This window comes from Chanodichthys erythropterus, chromosome 13, assembly GCF_024489055.1.
Source record: "Chanodichthys erythropterus isolate Z2021 chromosome 13, ASM2448905v1, whole genome shotgun sequence".
Classification (NCBI taxonomy): domain Eukaryota; kingdom Metazoa; phylum Chordata; class Actinopteri; order Cypriniformes; family Xenocyprididae; genus Chanodichthys; species Chanodichthys erythropterus.
The window spans coordinates 50,210,157-50,226,970 of NC_090233.1; the positions used below are offsets into that span (position 1 = coordinate 50,210,157).

The 16,814-nt window shown below is 41.9% G+C and overlaps 1 protein-coding gene across 1 annotated transcript in view; it reads left to right on the plus strand.

Moving 5' to 3' along the window:
• Positions 1-9,848: 9,848 nt before the first annotated feature.
• LOC137033892 (cytosolic phospholipase A2 gamma-like) overlaps positions 9,849-16,814 on the plus strand; it is a 30,527-nt gene continuing 23,561 nt past the window's right edge. The window contains exons 1-8 of the mRNA XM_067406345.1: positions 9,849-9,984; positions 10,128-10,267; positions 10,350-10,429; positions 10,512-10,622; positions 12,517-12,618; positions 14,443-14,537; positions 16,377-16,402; positions 16,624-16,732. Coding sequence (XP_067262446.1) covers positions 9,889-9,984; positions 10,128-10,267; positions 10,350-10,429; positions 10,512-10,622; positions 12,517-12,618; positions 14,443-14,537; positions 16,377-16,402; positions 16,624-16,732 — 759 coding nt within the window. The 5' untranslated portion in view covers positions 9,849-9,888. The remainder of the gene's footprint in view (positions 9,985-10,127; positions 10,268-10,349; positions 10,430-10,511; positions 10,623-12,516; positions 12,619-14,442; positions 14,538-16,376; positions 16,403-16,623; positions 16,733-16,814) is intronic.

Here is a 16,814-nt window from a genome sequence, read left to right on the forward strand (position 1 = left end):
TGTGTCTGTGTGTTTTTGTGTGTGCCAGTGTGTGTGGGTGCTGGAATGTGGATCTGGCCCGTAGTCCACATGAGGGGCCCCTTTGATGTCCTAAGAGCAAGGAAATTGGGCCTGCTGTGTTACCTCAGAGGGCCACAAAGGTGTCAAGTGGGCTCATCTTTAGTAGACAGTTCGGAGCCGATTTAGTGATTAAGAAACAAAGTTCATCAGGTTAAAAGCGTTCTGAAAACTCCAAAGTTTATTGATTATCCTGATACGTGTGCATACGCTACATGTTGTACCCGCTCTAAGTGTCGGCTTGCAATGCCATTCCTGCCACTGGCCGGATACGTGCATACTTTCACTCCAGTCGTGTTCCCCGCTTGGCGAACCCTGTCGAGTTCCTCCGCCTCCCCCTTCGGCTCGGACATTGCAGAGTGTCTGATGCCAGGACTACATCCGTCGCTGACGCTGTCTGTTGGCTGGGGCCCATATGTCGTGACCCCTCTACGTGAGCGGTCCCATATGTGTAATTATCCACGGTTTAAAACTCCCTACGGGCCGAGTCCGTGTCTTTCCCTTAGCAGAGCCAGCTCTGCTGTCACCTGTCAGATGAGTCTCCCCCTACCAGGTGGAGCCATCCCAGGGACTCCATATGCGTACTGCCCCCCGGGCCAGTCCATATGTGTATTTTCCACGTAAATTCCTCCCCCATTGGGTAGGTAGTGGCCTCCGCAGCGTCCCTCTCGGGTTCGCTTCCCCAGTGTAGTCTAGTTTACTTAGTGGGTAGTGGTTAGACAGCAGTAGACTCTCTCGGTGTAAGCTCGCCCCCTTCACCGCCAGCCGGTGCTATGGGCGGCTGAGCTTGCGCTGGGCACTGGAAGGGGTTTCGTAACTGTGGCGCTTTAGTTGGGATCCCAATTTGTCGGTCACTACTGACGTACGTCGAACGTGACCGACTGAAAGGGAACGTCCCGGTTACGTATGTAACCCTCGTTCCCTGAAGGAGGGAACGGAGACGTACGTCCCGTCGCCACAGTTTCTGTACCCTCGCTGTAGCGCGGACACCAGTTGTCTCCTCAGCGAAAAACAGAGTGCGATTGCATCTGCTTCCTATTTATATACACCTGTCGGAGGCGGTGCGCATTATGCAAATATCGCACGCCAATTCCATTGGCTTGTTTTAGTTTACACATAGCTGATAGGGCTCTCTAAGCGATATCCCAATTCGTCGGTCACTACTGACATACGTCTCCGTTCCCTCCTTCAGGGAACGAGGGTTACATACGTAACCGAGACGTTTTTGATTGACAAAAATCATTATGTTCATTTTTTCTTTCTTACTTTATGAACAAACACAGGTTTTGTTTGTCTACACCAATTTTACACACATGGGTCAAAAATGACCCGTATTAATTTCCTATGTAATTTCAGTCATGACTGAGTGTTTCTTTGCTGAATCTTTGAAAGAAATGTATTTTATCATTTATTTATTTCAGGTATTACTTAAATATCTTGTTTTTGATTGACAATAATCATTATGTTCATTGTTTATTTTTTCTTTCTTACTTTATAAATAAACACAGTTTCTACATCAATTTTACACACATGGGTCAAAAATGACTCATATAGAAATCTTTAATATTTGCAAATTTTTGCAAGTAGGAGCATATTTACTGCAGACAACTGTTCATCTGCCACACATTTCACATCTTAACAGGCTACTTTTGTATATTTGATGGATGTAAGTCTTATTATATTTAATATATTAGGCTATATATTTCATAATTTTTAATTTTTTTGTCATAAATCAATGCAATTGGTCATCCTTTATATCTGTCAGCGTTCCTGAAAAGTAACAGTTTTGGACATATACAACATGGGTCTTAAGTGACCTGAATGAGTTATTTTCTATATTGCATATATTACAATAAATTAATTCCATCATTCATTATTCCAGGTATTACTCAATAAACAAATCCTTATTTTAATTTTTCCTTTCTTTTTGATTGAATTTTTTGTATGTCATTACCTTTCTAAAGGCCAAAGTATACTTCACGTTTTATGCGTATGTGAGGGTCAGCATACAGATTTTTGTAACTTTTTATAATTTCCTCCGGATTTCTGTAACTGTGTATGTGCAACCTAACCTAACCTTTTTTTAAAAAAATCAGAAATAACAGACTGGATTACAAGTATAATTGCAGATTAAAATTAAATATATTGTATTACTTTTTTTTACAAATGTTGTATTCTTGTCAATTAATTCATAAACTACTCTTGAAAAATAAGGTTCTGTTTGCAAAAAATACATCATGTGATCTCTTTAAAACTGATCTTCATCTTCTGCAACAACATTTTAGTGACATATTTTTGTAGGCCAACTTGAACGTCACCCTGGTTTCCTTAACAAAAACTCAACTAGATTTTTCTACTGACTATTGGATTATTGCAGAAAATAATCTCTGTGATCAACAAAAGTTTATGATTTGTATAATCTTCACAAATACACTTTTTATGAATTTTGAAGCCTAAATATAATCACCAGAAGCTAAGCGTAGGCTATAAACAAACTACACCAAGTCGCATGACTTCAATGTCACTATCACTAAGCTTCATTAAAAAATATTTTCCCTAAAAGTTTGAGTTACAATAGTTTGCAAGAGTGTGATTATAAACACAAATGAGTAGATGTCATGATCACTAGTGGGAGTGCCCTAATCAGCCACTAGAGGGCACTCCAACCCGGACTCTTGTTTTCTACACTTGGACTTGACTTACACTTCCCAGAACTCACTTCCCGGACTCATTACCTCTTCATTGCACCCAGCTGTCTTGTGTTATGTTCATTAGTGTCTGTCTATTTTTATCTGGTTTGTTTCTGCTTTTGTTATCGTGGTTTCATTTATGGTCACCGGTTTCTCTGTTTGTTTTCTGTTTGGACTGCTCTGTGGATTTTGACCCTTGCCTGTTTGTGGATTACGTGTTGGATTACCCCATTAAAGCTGCATTTGGATCTTACCTTCTTGTCTCTGTGCCATACGTGACAGAAACCATGATCACTAATAGATCCAGCAGTTTCCGGTTTCTTCCTCCAGCCACCATGAGGAAGCGGATGGCTCGACTTCGGGCGTTGATGGCTCTACGACAGGAGGAATGGGAGGTATGGTGCTTTGCCCAGAGGTTCTGGACGATGGCAGTGGGGCTAAATTATAATGATGATGCTCTAAAGGTGATTTTTAATGAGTGTCTCAAGGACCCTCTGCCTCAATGGGAGATGGAGGGGCTGCAGGTCTTGGACTTTTGGGGCTTGTCAATTATCTCTCCCATAGAGTCCATTGGGCAACACCTGCTCAGCCAGAGCCCGCTCCAGCCCGTGAGTCCGTTCCAGAGCCCGCTCCAGTCCGTGAGTCCTCTCCAGAGCCCGCTCCAGCCAGTGAGTCCACTCCAGAGACCACTCCAGTCCGTGAGTTCGCTCCAGAGCCCACAGAGGAGGTGGGTACAGAGTCACCGCCTCACTCACGTAAAAGGAGGAGGAGGAGGAGGAGAAGGAAGGCTTCCTCCATTCCTCAAGGCCCAGAGGCCTTGTCAGAGTCTGCTCCAGCCCCGCATGTGCTTCCTGTCAGTCCCGTCATGGCCAAGAGGGCTTGTCTTCGCCTTTTATGTTCTGGCTGTTCTGCGTGCATGGAGAGTGCACTTAAGTTCCCTTGACCACGGACCAGTCTGCCAGCCCGAGCCCGCTGCCGTCCCAGAGTCAGTTCTCCCTGATACGGCCACGGAGGCCCCTTGGTCTGCCCTGCTGCCCAAGCCCAAGCTTTCTGCCCTGCCGCCCAAGCCCAAGCCTTCTGCCCTGCCACCGCCGCCCAGACCTTCTGCCCTGTCGCCGCCCAGGCCGTCTGACCTGCTGAAGGCCTCCTGGTCAGTTCCTCCAGCACTGCTCTGGCACTCAGCCAGGACTCCAGACCTGCTTGAACCCACCTGGTCAGTTCCTCCAGCACCGCCCTAGCACTCAGCCAGGACTCCAGACCTGCTGGAACCCGCCTGGTCAGTTCCTCCAGCGCTGCCCTAGCACTCAGCCAGGACTCCGACCCCACTAGAGCCTCCATGGTCTGTTCCCCCGGCTCCCCCCTGGCCTTCAGTTGGGGACTCTGGACCTGGCCCATCCCTCCCCCTGGTCCTCCTCCAGTCCACCTCCCTCCTGAGAGTTTTGTTTTTTGTTTTCTGGTGGAGCGTCTGGTAGCCGCTCCTTTGAAGGGGGGGGGGGGGGTGCTGTCATGATCACTAGTGGGAGTGCCCTAATCAGCCACTAGAGGGCACTCCAAACCAGACTCTTGTTTTCTACACTTAGACTCATTACCTCTTCATTGCACCCAGCTGTCTTGTGTTATGTTCATTAGTGTCTGTCTATTTATATCTGGTTTGTTTCTGCTTTTGTTATCGTGGTTTCATTTATGGTCACCAGTTTCTCTGTTTGTTTTCTGTTTGGACTGCTTTGTGGATTTTGACCCTCGTTAAACTCCATCCACACACTGAATAGAATCAGCATCTTTTTAGCCTCTACATTGACATCTCTCATCATGGGAGTGGGGAACGGATTCTCACAGCTGGATTGTTTGCTGGCAGATTTTGGCTGGATTGTAAATGGACCTTTGGAGAGAGAGAACATTTAAATTCAATTAAATTCACATTTTTTTGTATAGCGCTTTTCACAATACATATCGTTTCAAAGCAGCTTTACAGAGAATGCATGTCTACATTACAGTTTAAAGAATGCAGTTAGCAAATAATGTAATAATTTGGGCAATTAATTTACAAACACTGTTAGCAGTTTAACTGAAGGTAGAAGCAATGAGCTCCTGGAAAAATGAATTACATATTAACAATAATTAGGATATATACAAATTTGGAAATGTGCATGTTGATCCAGATGATAGCGTCTTCTGAAGTCCTTGCAGGAGTTGGCACCGTCTCTTGGCTGGATCCATACTGAAGCTGATATACTCTATGATATATGGGCGTCCCGGAGTAAAACAGAAAAGCAAATGAAGAATAATTAGCATAGCTGCTGTTCATAACATTCAGCAAAGATAGTCACGTGCAATTGATCTGATATGAGATGTGTTATGTGAATGCTTGGCTAAAGTGATGCGTTTAAACAGCGTTTAAAAAATGTCGTACAGGCAGGGTCAATCAGGAGCAGATGAGAACAGCAAGGGACAGGCAGAATCGTAATCAGGAAACAGGCAATGGTCAGGACAGGCGGATATCATTCACAGAACAGTATAACAGGCAAGGGTCAGGACAGGCAGCAACGAGTCAAGAAACAGGAACAGGCAGTAACGGTAACAGACAGGCAGACAGGAATAATAATGCTCAGAAATGATACAGGAGTAATCAAGACTTCGCCGTGAGGTGGTGTGTGTGACATACTTTTATAGTCCTGTAAATGAGCTGCAGCTGGCTGTGGTGATCAGTGAGGTGTGCAAGGGTGGATGTGGCTGATGCTGATTGGTGGTGAGTGTGAGCATGTGACTGGCGAGGGGGATGATGTGAAATGGAGTCCGGAACTATACAGGGGCAGACGGTGATCGTGACATAGCGCCCCCCTACCGGAAGGCGCGTCCTCGCGCCGTAGAGGACACCAATAAGAGGGGGGGGGTGGGTGCATTGGAGATCTAACGGGGAACGGGAACGGATCTCCAGTGCAGGTTCCAGGAGCTTGGGCAACCATGGAGGGTCAGGAGCCTCGGGCAGCCACGGCGGGTCAGGAGCCTCAGGCAGCCACGGCGGGTCCGGGGCCTTGGGCAGCCACGGCAGGTCAGGTGGCTCAAGCGGCCACGGCAGGACAGAGTCTATAGGTGACCCCAGTGGGTCAGAGTTCATAGATGGCCATAGCAGTTCAGGGGCCCTTAACGGCCATGGTTGAGCAGGGTCCCCACCCACAAGTTCCCCACCCTCAGGTACACGGCCCCCCCCCCCCCCCCCCCCAAAAAAAGTTCTTGGAGATTTCAGCGGGGCCCGTAGCAGGTTCGTGGACAAGGAGTTTGGATGACGCCGGCAGGGCAAGGCGTTTGGGTGGTGCTGGCAGAGCAAAGTGGTCGGGCGGCGCCAGCAGGGCGAGAAGCACGGGAGGCGCTGGCAGGGCAACGTGCTTGGGCAGAGCAGGAGAGACCTCTGGAATGGTCTCCAGACCCACAGCGGGTTCTGGGAAGTTCTCCGAGCCCTGACGGAAGAAGGAAGCCTTTTCCCTCCTCTTTCTCCTCTTACGTGGAAGAGGTGGTGGCACTGTGTTTACCTCCTCCGTGGACACTGCAGCGGGCGCACAAGCTGGAGCAGGCTCTGGAACAGACTCCCTGGCTGGCACGGATTCACTGGCTGAAACAGACTCACTGACTGGAGCGGATTCCGGAACGGACTCACTGGCTGGAGCGGACTCAACGGCAGGAACGATCCCTTTGTTTACTGACACTGCAGGGACGGCCATCTTGTCCATCGCGTCCGGGGCGCTTGAGTGCGTTGCGGCCGGTGAATTTGAATGTGTTGCCCTTGGCAACTTTCAGTGCGTTGCAACCGCTGAATTTGGGTGCGTTGCTACCAGCGAGCTCACGTGCGAAGCGTCCGGCAGGCTTGAGAGCGAAGGGTCCGGCGAGCTTGAGAGCGTAGCGGCCGGCGGGCTTGAGAGCTTAGCGGGCAGCGGCCTTGAGAGCGTAGCGGCCGGCGGGCTTGAGAGCGTAGCGGCCGGCGGACTGGAGTGCGAAGTGGCCACCGGGCTTGAGAGCGAGGCGGCCGGCGGATGCGTTGGAATGCAAGCCGCTCGTACTGAAGACAGCGGTGGATCAGCCACACTGGAACGTAACCCTCTCCGCTCCTTGACTGATCTAGAGACGCAATGTGACTCTGGGCGATCAGCGGAGACGTGGCGTTGTTCTGGGCGATCAGTGGAGACATGAACTGTTGCTGTTGTGATGGTAGCCACCATCTTGTGCGTGTTACCTGCATGGCGGCCATTACGGGACTCACCATGGTGACGCATTCCTCCGCGACACCCACAGTAAACGGAGAGCCAACAGTCAACAATGCATAGTCCATAAAGCTGCTGAGTGATGAACGCGGTCCCTCTAGTCTTAGTTGATTCTGGAGAGGTTGGTTGACGCCGTCACAGAAGAAGTCAGTGCACAGTCCGGAAGATCAGAGAGGTAAGCAATGTCCAGATATTCCTGCACATAATCCTCTAACGATCGCGTGCCCTGCGTACTCCACAACAATAATTGAGCAATGTCCATACCGTTCATATGCTCTCCGGGAAAGCTGCTGGATCGTGGTGGCGGCAAAGTCTTCTGTAACGAAGCGGGACTGAGCCAGAGATCCATTTGCAAGCTTTATTAAGAATGTCGTACAGGCAGGGTCAATCAGGAGCAGACGAGAACAGCAAGGGACAGGCAGAATCGTAATCAGGAAACAGGCAATGGTCAGGACAGGCGGATATCATTCACAGAACAGTATAACAGGCAAGGGTCAGGACAGGCAGCAACGGGTCAAGAAACAGGAACAGGCAGTAACGGTAACAGACAGGCAGACAGGAATAATAATGCTCGGAAATGATACAGGAGTAATCAAGACTTCGCCGTGAGGTGGTGTGTGTGACAGACTTTTATAGTCCTGTAAATGAGCTGCAGCTGGCTGTGGTGATCAGTGAGGTGTGCAAGGGTGGATGTGGCCGATGCTGATTGGTGGTGAGTGTGAGCATGTTACTGGCAAGGGGGATGATGGGAAATGGAGTCCGGAACTAGACAGGGGCAGACGATGATCGTGACAGACCTAGAGATTAAGACAAGTTAATAATATTGAGAAGAGCATGAGCACCCCGGATCTCTTTCAGGAGCTTGTTGACGCTTTGCGCCGAGCACTCACCACCCATCCAAAAGCCACGCCCACTTGTTGTCATGCAAGATTGAAAAGGTTCAGGCAGGGAAATAAAAGAGAAACGGTTTCCTTACCGTTTTGCTGTCATTTATGGATACAATAATGTTTAAACGTTTAAGGAAACACAAGATAAAGGTCTAACAAGTGTAATATCATTGGATACAAGAACCAACAGGATTTTTGTATATTTTTGTGTTTTGATTAAACTCGTACTTGTTTAAATTTTTTTTGTTTTTGACTGACTTCTGTGATGAGTTCAGTTTAATGAAGTTAAACTAGGACTTTGCATCTACAGCTAGGATATGTTGAATAATATTTGTTTAATTGATTTCTTTCCCAAATTGCACTGACTGCTCCAAAATATGAGCCACCAATGTTTCAGGAGTTTAGGACACAGAACAGGACATGTGGTGCTGGCAGAGCAAAGTGATCGGGCGGCGCCGGCAGGGCGAGGAGCCAGGAACAGGCAGTAATGGTAACAGACAGGCAGACAGGAATAATAATGCTCGGAAATGATACAGGAGTAATCAAGACTTCGCCGTGAGGTGGTGTGTGTGACAGACTTTTATAGTCCTGTAAATGAGCTGCAGCTGGCTGTGGTGATCAGTGAGGTGTGCAAGGGTGGATGTGGCCGATGCTGATTGGTGGTGAGTGTGAGCATGTGACTGGCAAGGGGGATGATGGGAAATGGAGTCCGGAACTAGACAGGGGCAGACGGTGATCGTGACAGACCTAGAGATTAAGACAAGTTAATAATATTGAGAAGAGCATGAGCACCCCGGATCTCTTTCAGGAGCTTGTTGACGCTTTGCGCCGAGCACTCACCACCCATCCAAAAGCCACGCCCACTTGTTGTCATGCAAGATTGAAAAGGTTCAGGCAGGGAAATAAAGGAGAAACGGTTTCCTTACCGTTTTGCTGTCATTTATGGATACAATAATGTTTAAACGTTTAAGGAAACACAAGATAAAGGTCTAACAAGTGTAATATCATTGGATACAAGAACCAACAGGATTTTTGTATATTTTTGTGTTTTGATTAAACTCGTACTTGTTTAAATTTTTTTTGTTTTTGACTGACTTCTGTGATGAGTTCAGTTTAATGAAGTTAACTAGGACTTTGCATCTACAGCTAGGATATGTTGAATAATATTTGTTTAATTGATTTCTTTCCCAAATTGCACTGACTGCTCCAAAATATGAGCCACCAATGTTTCAGGAGTTTAGGACACAGAACAGGACATGTGTATTCAATAACAGATTTATTTCCTATTTGAGTTTATGTATATGCTTTATTTTTTAAGATGAACTGTTTATCCAAAGCATTGTTAGATTCCAGTGTTTCTTGTCATAGCTATGCAAAGATTTGATTTCAAAAACAGTATCTTAGATATTAAACAATTTCTTGTTATGATTTTAAATCTGTATTTAACCTCAGAACGATCTCAAGTAAAAAGAGGTGCTACAGTATAATTTTGTGGTGGCTGTGCTGTAAAATTAAATGACTGTAAGTGATGAATGATTTTAAAAGTCTGACAGTAATCAGTGTTGAGTACTACTGTTAGGTTAACCTGCCTGGTTTAAATGTTTGAAAATGATTAACAGTTGAAAGCATTCGTTAGAAATGTTTATAAAAATTATCAAATGTAATCAGTTACATTACTTTAATAAAGTAATTTAAATGGTAATGATACTATTTTGAATAGGGTAACTAGTAATCTGTAACTTATTACATTTTCAAAGTAACCTTCCCAACACTGGTTAAGTATTATGTTGAAGTGCATTCTGGTGTGTGTATGTGTGGTTGTGGGAGTGTGTGTGTGTGTTTGTGTGTGTGTGTGTGTGTGTGTGTGTGTGTGTGTGTGTGTGTGTGTGTGTGTGTGTAAGGGGCGTGTATTTATGTAACGTAGGGCTGTGCTATATAAGAGCATGTTGTTAGACTCAGAATGTTGTCTCACCCCAGACCAAGATTCCCTCTGCAGTAGCCATGCCAACCACCATGCTGGGATTGCTGGGAGTTTTGCTCTGTGCCCTTGTCGTTAGTTCTGATGTCACGCCACAGCCTGACTTTAACATCAAGAGGGTAAGACTGCAAGATGCTGATGAGAGGAGGAATCTATATATATAGCCTATATATGTATCCCACAGATTTTTAATGATGCATGAACTATATTTAGAGACCAGAATATGCTTTGGAAAATGTTGATGTGTGTGTCCTTCATATAGATGGCTGGGAAATGGTACCTGATTGGTATTGCCACCAGTGATGAGTGGTTTGTCAACTGTAAGGCAGACATGAAGATGGGAGTTGCCATGCTGATTCCAACTGATGAAGGAGATCTGGAGATGGCATATTCTAGTCTCAAGTAAGAGAAACTGATTACTAAAAATAAGAATGAATGAAACTTTCCCATGTTAGATAATGCAAGATTTCACTTGTTTTTCCAGTCCTGATGGAACATGCTGGAGGATGAACCAATTCGTTAATAAGTCTGATTTTCCTGGAATATTCAGCTTCCACAGCGAACGTAAGGAAGATATGATCACCTAGACATGAAATACAGTATAGTGGTTTATACTGGACTCAAATGAAAAATGTTTGTTCCACAGGCTGGGAGACTTACAACATAACTTTTGTTGATGTGAAGTATGATGAATATGCTTTGATTCACACTCTCAAGACCAAGAATGGCTCCACTACAGTGCTCAGCAAACTCTGCGGTAACAGCTCCAGCATCAACACACCTTAAAATTAACGTGAATTTGTAGCAGGCTATGAATTTAATGTTTGCATGTGGTTTGGTTCAGCTTTGTTTTGCATGACTTCTCACGCTGTGCTTAACCCTGAGCTGGGTGGGGCAGTTTTTCAGATATAGTACATGTGTATTTGAAACACAAAATAATCGAACGCTTTTTTACAAGATGTAATATAAGTCTAAGGTGTCCCCTGAATGTGTCTGTGAAGTTGGAGCTCAAAATACCCCATAGATTTTTTTAAATTCATAATAAGAAATGCGCCGATTCATGCTGCGGCCCCTTTAAATCACGCACTCTCCGCCCCCTCCCGAGCTCTCGACTCTATCATTGCATAGTTCACACAGCTAATATAACCCTCAAAATAGATCTTTACAAAGAGTTCGTCATGCAGCATGTCTAATCACATAAGTATGGTATTTATTTGGATGTTTACATTTGATTCTGAATGAGTTTGATAGTGCTCTGTGGCTAAAGCTAACATTACACACTGTTGGAGAGATTTATAAAAAATGAAGTTGTGTTTATGAATTATACAGACTGCAAGTGTTTAATAATGAAAATAGCAACGGCTCTAGTCTCCGTGAATACAGTAAGAAACGACGGTAACTTTAACCACATTTAACAGTACATTAGCAACATGCTAACAAAACCTTTAGAAAGACAATTTACAAATATCACTAAAAATATCAAATAATCATGGATCATGTCAGTTATTATTGCTCCATCTGCCATTTTTCGCTATTGTTCTTGCTTGCTTACCTAGTCTGATGATTCAGCTGTGCACAGATCCAGACGTTAATACTGGCTGCCCTTGTCTAATGCCTTGAACATGGGCTGGCATATGCAAATATTGGGGGCGTACATATTAATGATCCCGACTGTTACGTGAGATTCGCCTGTTCTTCTGAGGTCTTTTAAACAAATGAGATTTATATAAGAAGGAGGAAACAATGGAGCTTGAGACTCACTGTCATTTCCATGTACTGAACTCTTGTTATTCAACAATGCTGAGGTAAATTCAATTTTCAATTCGATGGCACCTTTAAAGCCTTTGAAAAAATGATTAAAATACATTTAAGTTTATTATTTTTTTAATATTCTGAATACTTTATGCCAGTCAGCCTTTATTAGGCTGCTTATTTCTTGTATCAGCTAGTTCAGGTCACCCAACCTGAACTTTCATGCACATGAGCTGCAGCTGTACGATTACATCTAGTATTGATTGAGTGAGCAGATTATCTGTGTTAAAAAGGAATAGGACAAAGTTACGATGTTATTACATTTTGACCAAATTTATGAAAGAATAATAATAAAGACTTTCTTGTTATTCTTTCATCAATTTGGTCAAAATGTAATAACTTGTTCAACTCTGAAATGACTTTCTGGTAATACTTTAAAATAAGGTCCCATTAAGTTAACATTATTTAATGCATTAATAATGAGCAATACATTTGTAACAGGCCTATTTTCTATTTGTTAACATTAGTTAAACTGTTCTTTGTTTGTTCATTTAGCTCAAGTTAACAGGTATAACTTGATTTTAATAATACAAATATTGAAATTAACATGAACTAAGATTAATAAATGCTTTAGAAGTATTTCTCATTGTTAGTTCATGTTAACTAATATTAACCAATATAACCTTAATGTAAAATGTTTCTTGTTGAACATCTTATTCCTCTCTGAAACATCATGTTACAGAAGTAAATGGATTATGAATGCCGTTTCTAATCTTACTTATATTTCAGCCTGTAATGTGTACTGTAAAAAACATTAGCTCAATAAATTGAATTATTTACTGCAGTTTGCACTGATTTGAATTACCCTTTTTTTCTTCTTTTTTTTTTTTTTTTTGTAGGCCGAACACCCGACCTGAGCCAAGTTGTCTTGGACAAGTTCACTGAATTTTCTCTGAATCAAAGCATTCTGCCGGAGAACATCACCATCCTGCCTAAAAATGGTAAAACGGCCAACACAGTCTCACTGGAAAAACATACCTGTGGCAACATTTTTGTACCAATACGTACACTGCAGTTTCCAACAGAAATGAACACTAGATCGGAATTTCTGTCATTAATTACTCACCCTCGTTCCACACCGGTTAGACCTTCATTTTCGGAACAGAAAATAAGATATTTTGATGAAATCCAAAAGATTTTTTTTATCCTCCATTGAAAGCAACGTAATTACCAAGATCCAGAAAAGTAGTAAAACATCGTTAAAATAGTCAACGTGACTACAGTGGTTCAACCTTAATATTATAAAGGGACGAAAATACTTTTTGTGCGCAAAAACAAAACAAAAATAATGACTTTAGTCATTCTGCTAAGCTATTTGCATTGCCGAAATTCTGTGTTTATGTCCAAATGCAGGCTCAGTATTGGCCAGCTCTGGTCACATGAGCAGCATGATGCATGCATTTGATGCTGACACAGGAGCCAGCTAATACTGAGCCAGCGTTCTGACGTAGAACCTGGAAGCATTGCAATGCTCTAACTTCATAGTTTTGCATCAGATAACACAACCTGCATGGTTACCACAAACCAATTCCATGTTCTACACTTCCCCACCTCAGTCTGCAGAAAGACTGCATTTCTTGTTTGCACTGTGCACAACAAGACTCTTAAACACGGTGTAGTTAATGAGTATGAGTCACAAAAACAGAATTGATAATGTGTGAATATATAACAGTGCCACTTTTACAGTGTTCAAAGCATGGGCACAACATAATGCCACACTTAGTGCTTTCAAAAACAAGTATAAAATTACCTTTTGATTAATTCTCTCATCTGCGCAGAAAAACACTCAAATGTCGCTGCTTCAGACCTCCTCATCAGCCTCAGTGTCAGACTCGTAAAACCAGGCCTCGGCGTGACTGGAGGCGGAAATGCCAAAATGAAAGACGCTAAAACTATATGTAACAAATTGTAAGGACATTCCAACAAATTTATTTGACATGTAAAATCATCTTCATCCAGGAAATCAAAACGGCATGAGAAGTTTTACATTATTCTGTACATCTCTGCATCTCATGAACTTTTCTTTAACGAGTATCCTTAACCCTGTCAAAAAACACGTTTAGTGTTAGTCATTTCTAAAATGTGTTCACCACCACCTATTTTGACTAAAAATATTTAAAGGAATGTATTTCCTATCTAATTGTAGGAAGAGAAAGCCAATCAAACTTACCGTCTTGGTCGCATGAAAATAAAATGGCGACAGCAGCGTTTTGCGAGGCAGCAGTCATCGAAGGGTGGAGTAAAGACATTTCGGCTTTTTTTTTTTTTTTTTTTTGCATTTTGTGTAAAAATTAAATTACACCATGTAACACCCTGTAACACTTAAAAGGAGTACTTCAACACTGTAGATTGTTAATTCAACTCTTTGGGTATTAATAACTTTTAACACTGCAATTTTTACACTACTGATTTTACTGTGCCTAACATTGAAAATGTGATCTGTTGCAGTTAGTGCTCAACATCAAAACTGAATTATCTTTTGGAAATAATCCATCAATCAAGTTGTAATTCTCAAGGACACGCCCACAATAGGGGAAATATCATGAATATTCATGTATACCCACTGCCATTGGAAGAGTTTTTCACAGGAATTGAATATTACAGAACAGCCCCAAAGTGAAACTACGCCTATTCATTCAGCCCCTTTCCATGCGATCACATCAATTACAATGACTACTCATGTCATGTGATTTTGGCAGCATAAATAGTGGAACAGAATCAATATGCGAGTCAGACTGCCTTATAATACAGTTTATTTCATCCAGGCTTTGATCACCAGCACACTGCAGCAACGTCAGTACCTGGTGGCTTTACCCCAGAGAAGGTTGTCGCTCCAGAAGTGGAGAAGATCTGCCTTGAGGTAGGAGACAGAAAATCATGTAGCATATATATATATATATTTTTTTTTTTCTATTTTGGTGCTGAGAAATGTGTTGAAGACTAAAATTGTATTATTTATTATTAATTATTATTTTTTATTTTTTATTGCTATGGTGCAATTTTCACAAGCAGTTGGTACATTTTAGAAACTCTTAGAACTCTTGGAACTTTTAGCATATTTTCAATTGTCAACATTTTTTAATTGTAAAATTTTAAATTTGTCTTAGATGATAACCACAATTTTCAGAGTGTTTGTGTGTGTGGTCCTGGTAAACACTGTGTTGTGAACCAAATGTCCCAACAAGGATGGTAACACCAGTAATTTTAGACCTTGTTTGGGCTTTTTTTTTTTTTTTTTTTTTGGTACCCATGAGGAAAACAGCTTATAAATCATACAAAATTATATTTTTATAAAATGTAAAAATGCAGAAAGTTTTCTGTGGCGGGTATGTTTACCGGTAGGGGATAGAATATACCGTTTATACAGTATAAAAATCATTATGTCTGTGGAAAGTCCCCAGAGAGTACAAGGGAAAAAAACTGTCAATGACTGTACAGTATAACATCAGATTGATCAAAGATGCATCAGAAGAAGGGAGACAGATGGCATTTGAAAATATACATCTTACTTGTGAAAATAGTACCAAAGCAAATAAAATTAAAAAAATCTGTGAACTTGGTTGTGAAAATTGCGCCAAACAATTACATTATTTTTTATTTATTTGCTTTGGTACTATTTTCACAAGTATGGTGTACATTTTCAAAACTCTTGGTACTAATATCACAACAGATCATCAAAAGTGCACTTTTTTCAAACATTTCAGCATATTTTCAATTAATTTAGTACAATACACAAAATTACAAAGTATCCTTTTCATCTATATAATGTTTCATCTATATAAATGTTTCATTCACAGTTACTGCCATTCATAATACTATTACTATCAAACATTTGATTTGCAACTCTTTTCGTTTAGTTTAATACATTTGTCTATTATTTAATCCAACTGAACTTTTTGGTTTATCAATGGATCATTTAACGAGTTTGTTTGCACATATAATCTTTAGGGTATTAGGTTAGCTAATTTGGCTTGCTGTCCACTGAGGAGGGGCTCGATGAAGCATCTTCAACTCAAGCTCTGATACACCCCCCAGTGAATAAATAGGATGTGATTACATAGGGCAAGGTACCTGAAATGAAGGTGGAGTTTAGAGAGGTGGAGGGATGCTGAAACAGTTGAGACTGAAGAGAGGTAAGCAGCTGCTTATATACTCTGGCTGTTGATTGGAAGATTAGATGGGCTCGCTCCTCCCTAAATTACGTTTAGGAACTTCACTTAGTACACCTATAGATTTCTCTATATATTGATTCTCTACGCATAGTTTCTATAGAACTTATTTATAACCAAACTTATGAATAAGCAAATGTAATGAATTATAAGCAATTTATCTTAGATGATTACCACAATTTTCAAAGTGTGTGTGTGTGTGTGTGTGTGGTCCTGGAAAACACTGCATTGTGAACCAAATGTCCCAACAAGGATGGTAATACCAGTAATTTTAGACCTTGTTTGGGAATTTATTTATTTATTTATTTTGTCCCATGAAGAAAACAGCTTATAAATCATATGAAATGATAATTTTATACAATGTAAAAATGCAGAAGTTTTTCTGTGATGGGTAGGTTTAGCGGTAGGGGATAGAATATACCGTTTATAAAGTATAAAAATCATTATGTTTATGGAAATTCCCCATAAAACATGGAAAACCAACATGCGCCAAAACAATTAAGAAAAACTGTAACTCTAATGTTTTATAGATGAGTGCATCCAAACTCCAGGAAAGGTAATCCTGCTCAGATTCCTGCAATTATTGAAGCATTGCACTTCATTACATAGTACTGCTGCATTACTTACACAATTAAAATCTATAACAAAATGGATCATTCAGGGAATAACTGTCCAAAATGAACATTATATTAAATTATATTCAAAAATCAGCAATATATGAAATCCAAATATATTAAATAGCAGTATGTGATGATGTTCATGGTCTGTCACTAACAGTGAGGTGAGAATCAAACACTCTCTGAATAAGAATGAGGAGGAGTTTAGAATCAGAAGGAGGAATACTGTTCAGCAATGCCTGCAGAAGCTTGGGATACACTGCAGTCTGGTAAAACATCTTATACTTCATATATCTGTCTGACTATACATTCTTGAAATAACCTACAAAATGGTTTTGTAGCAGCAGAACA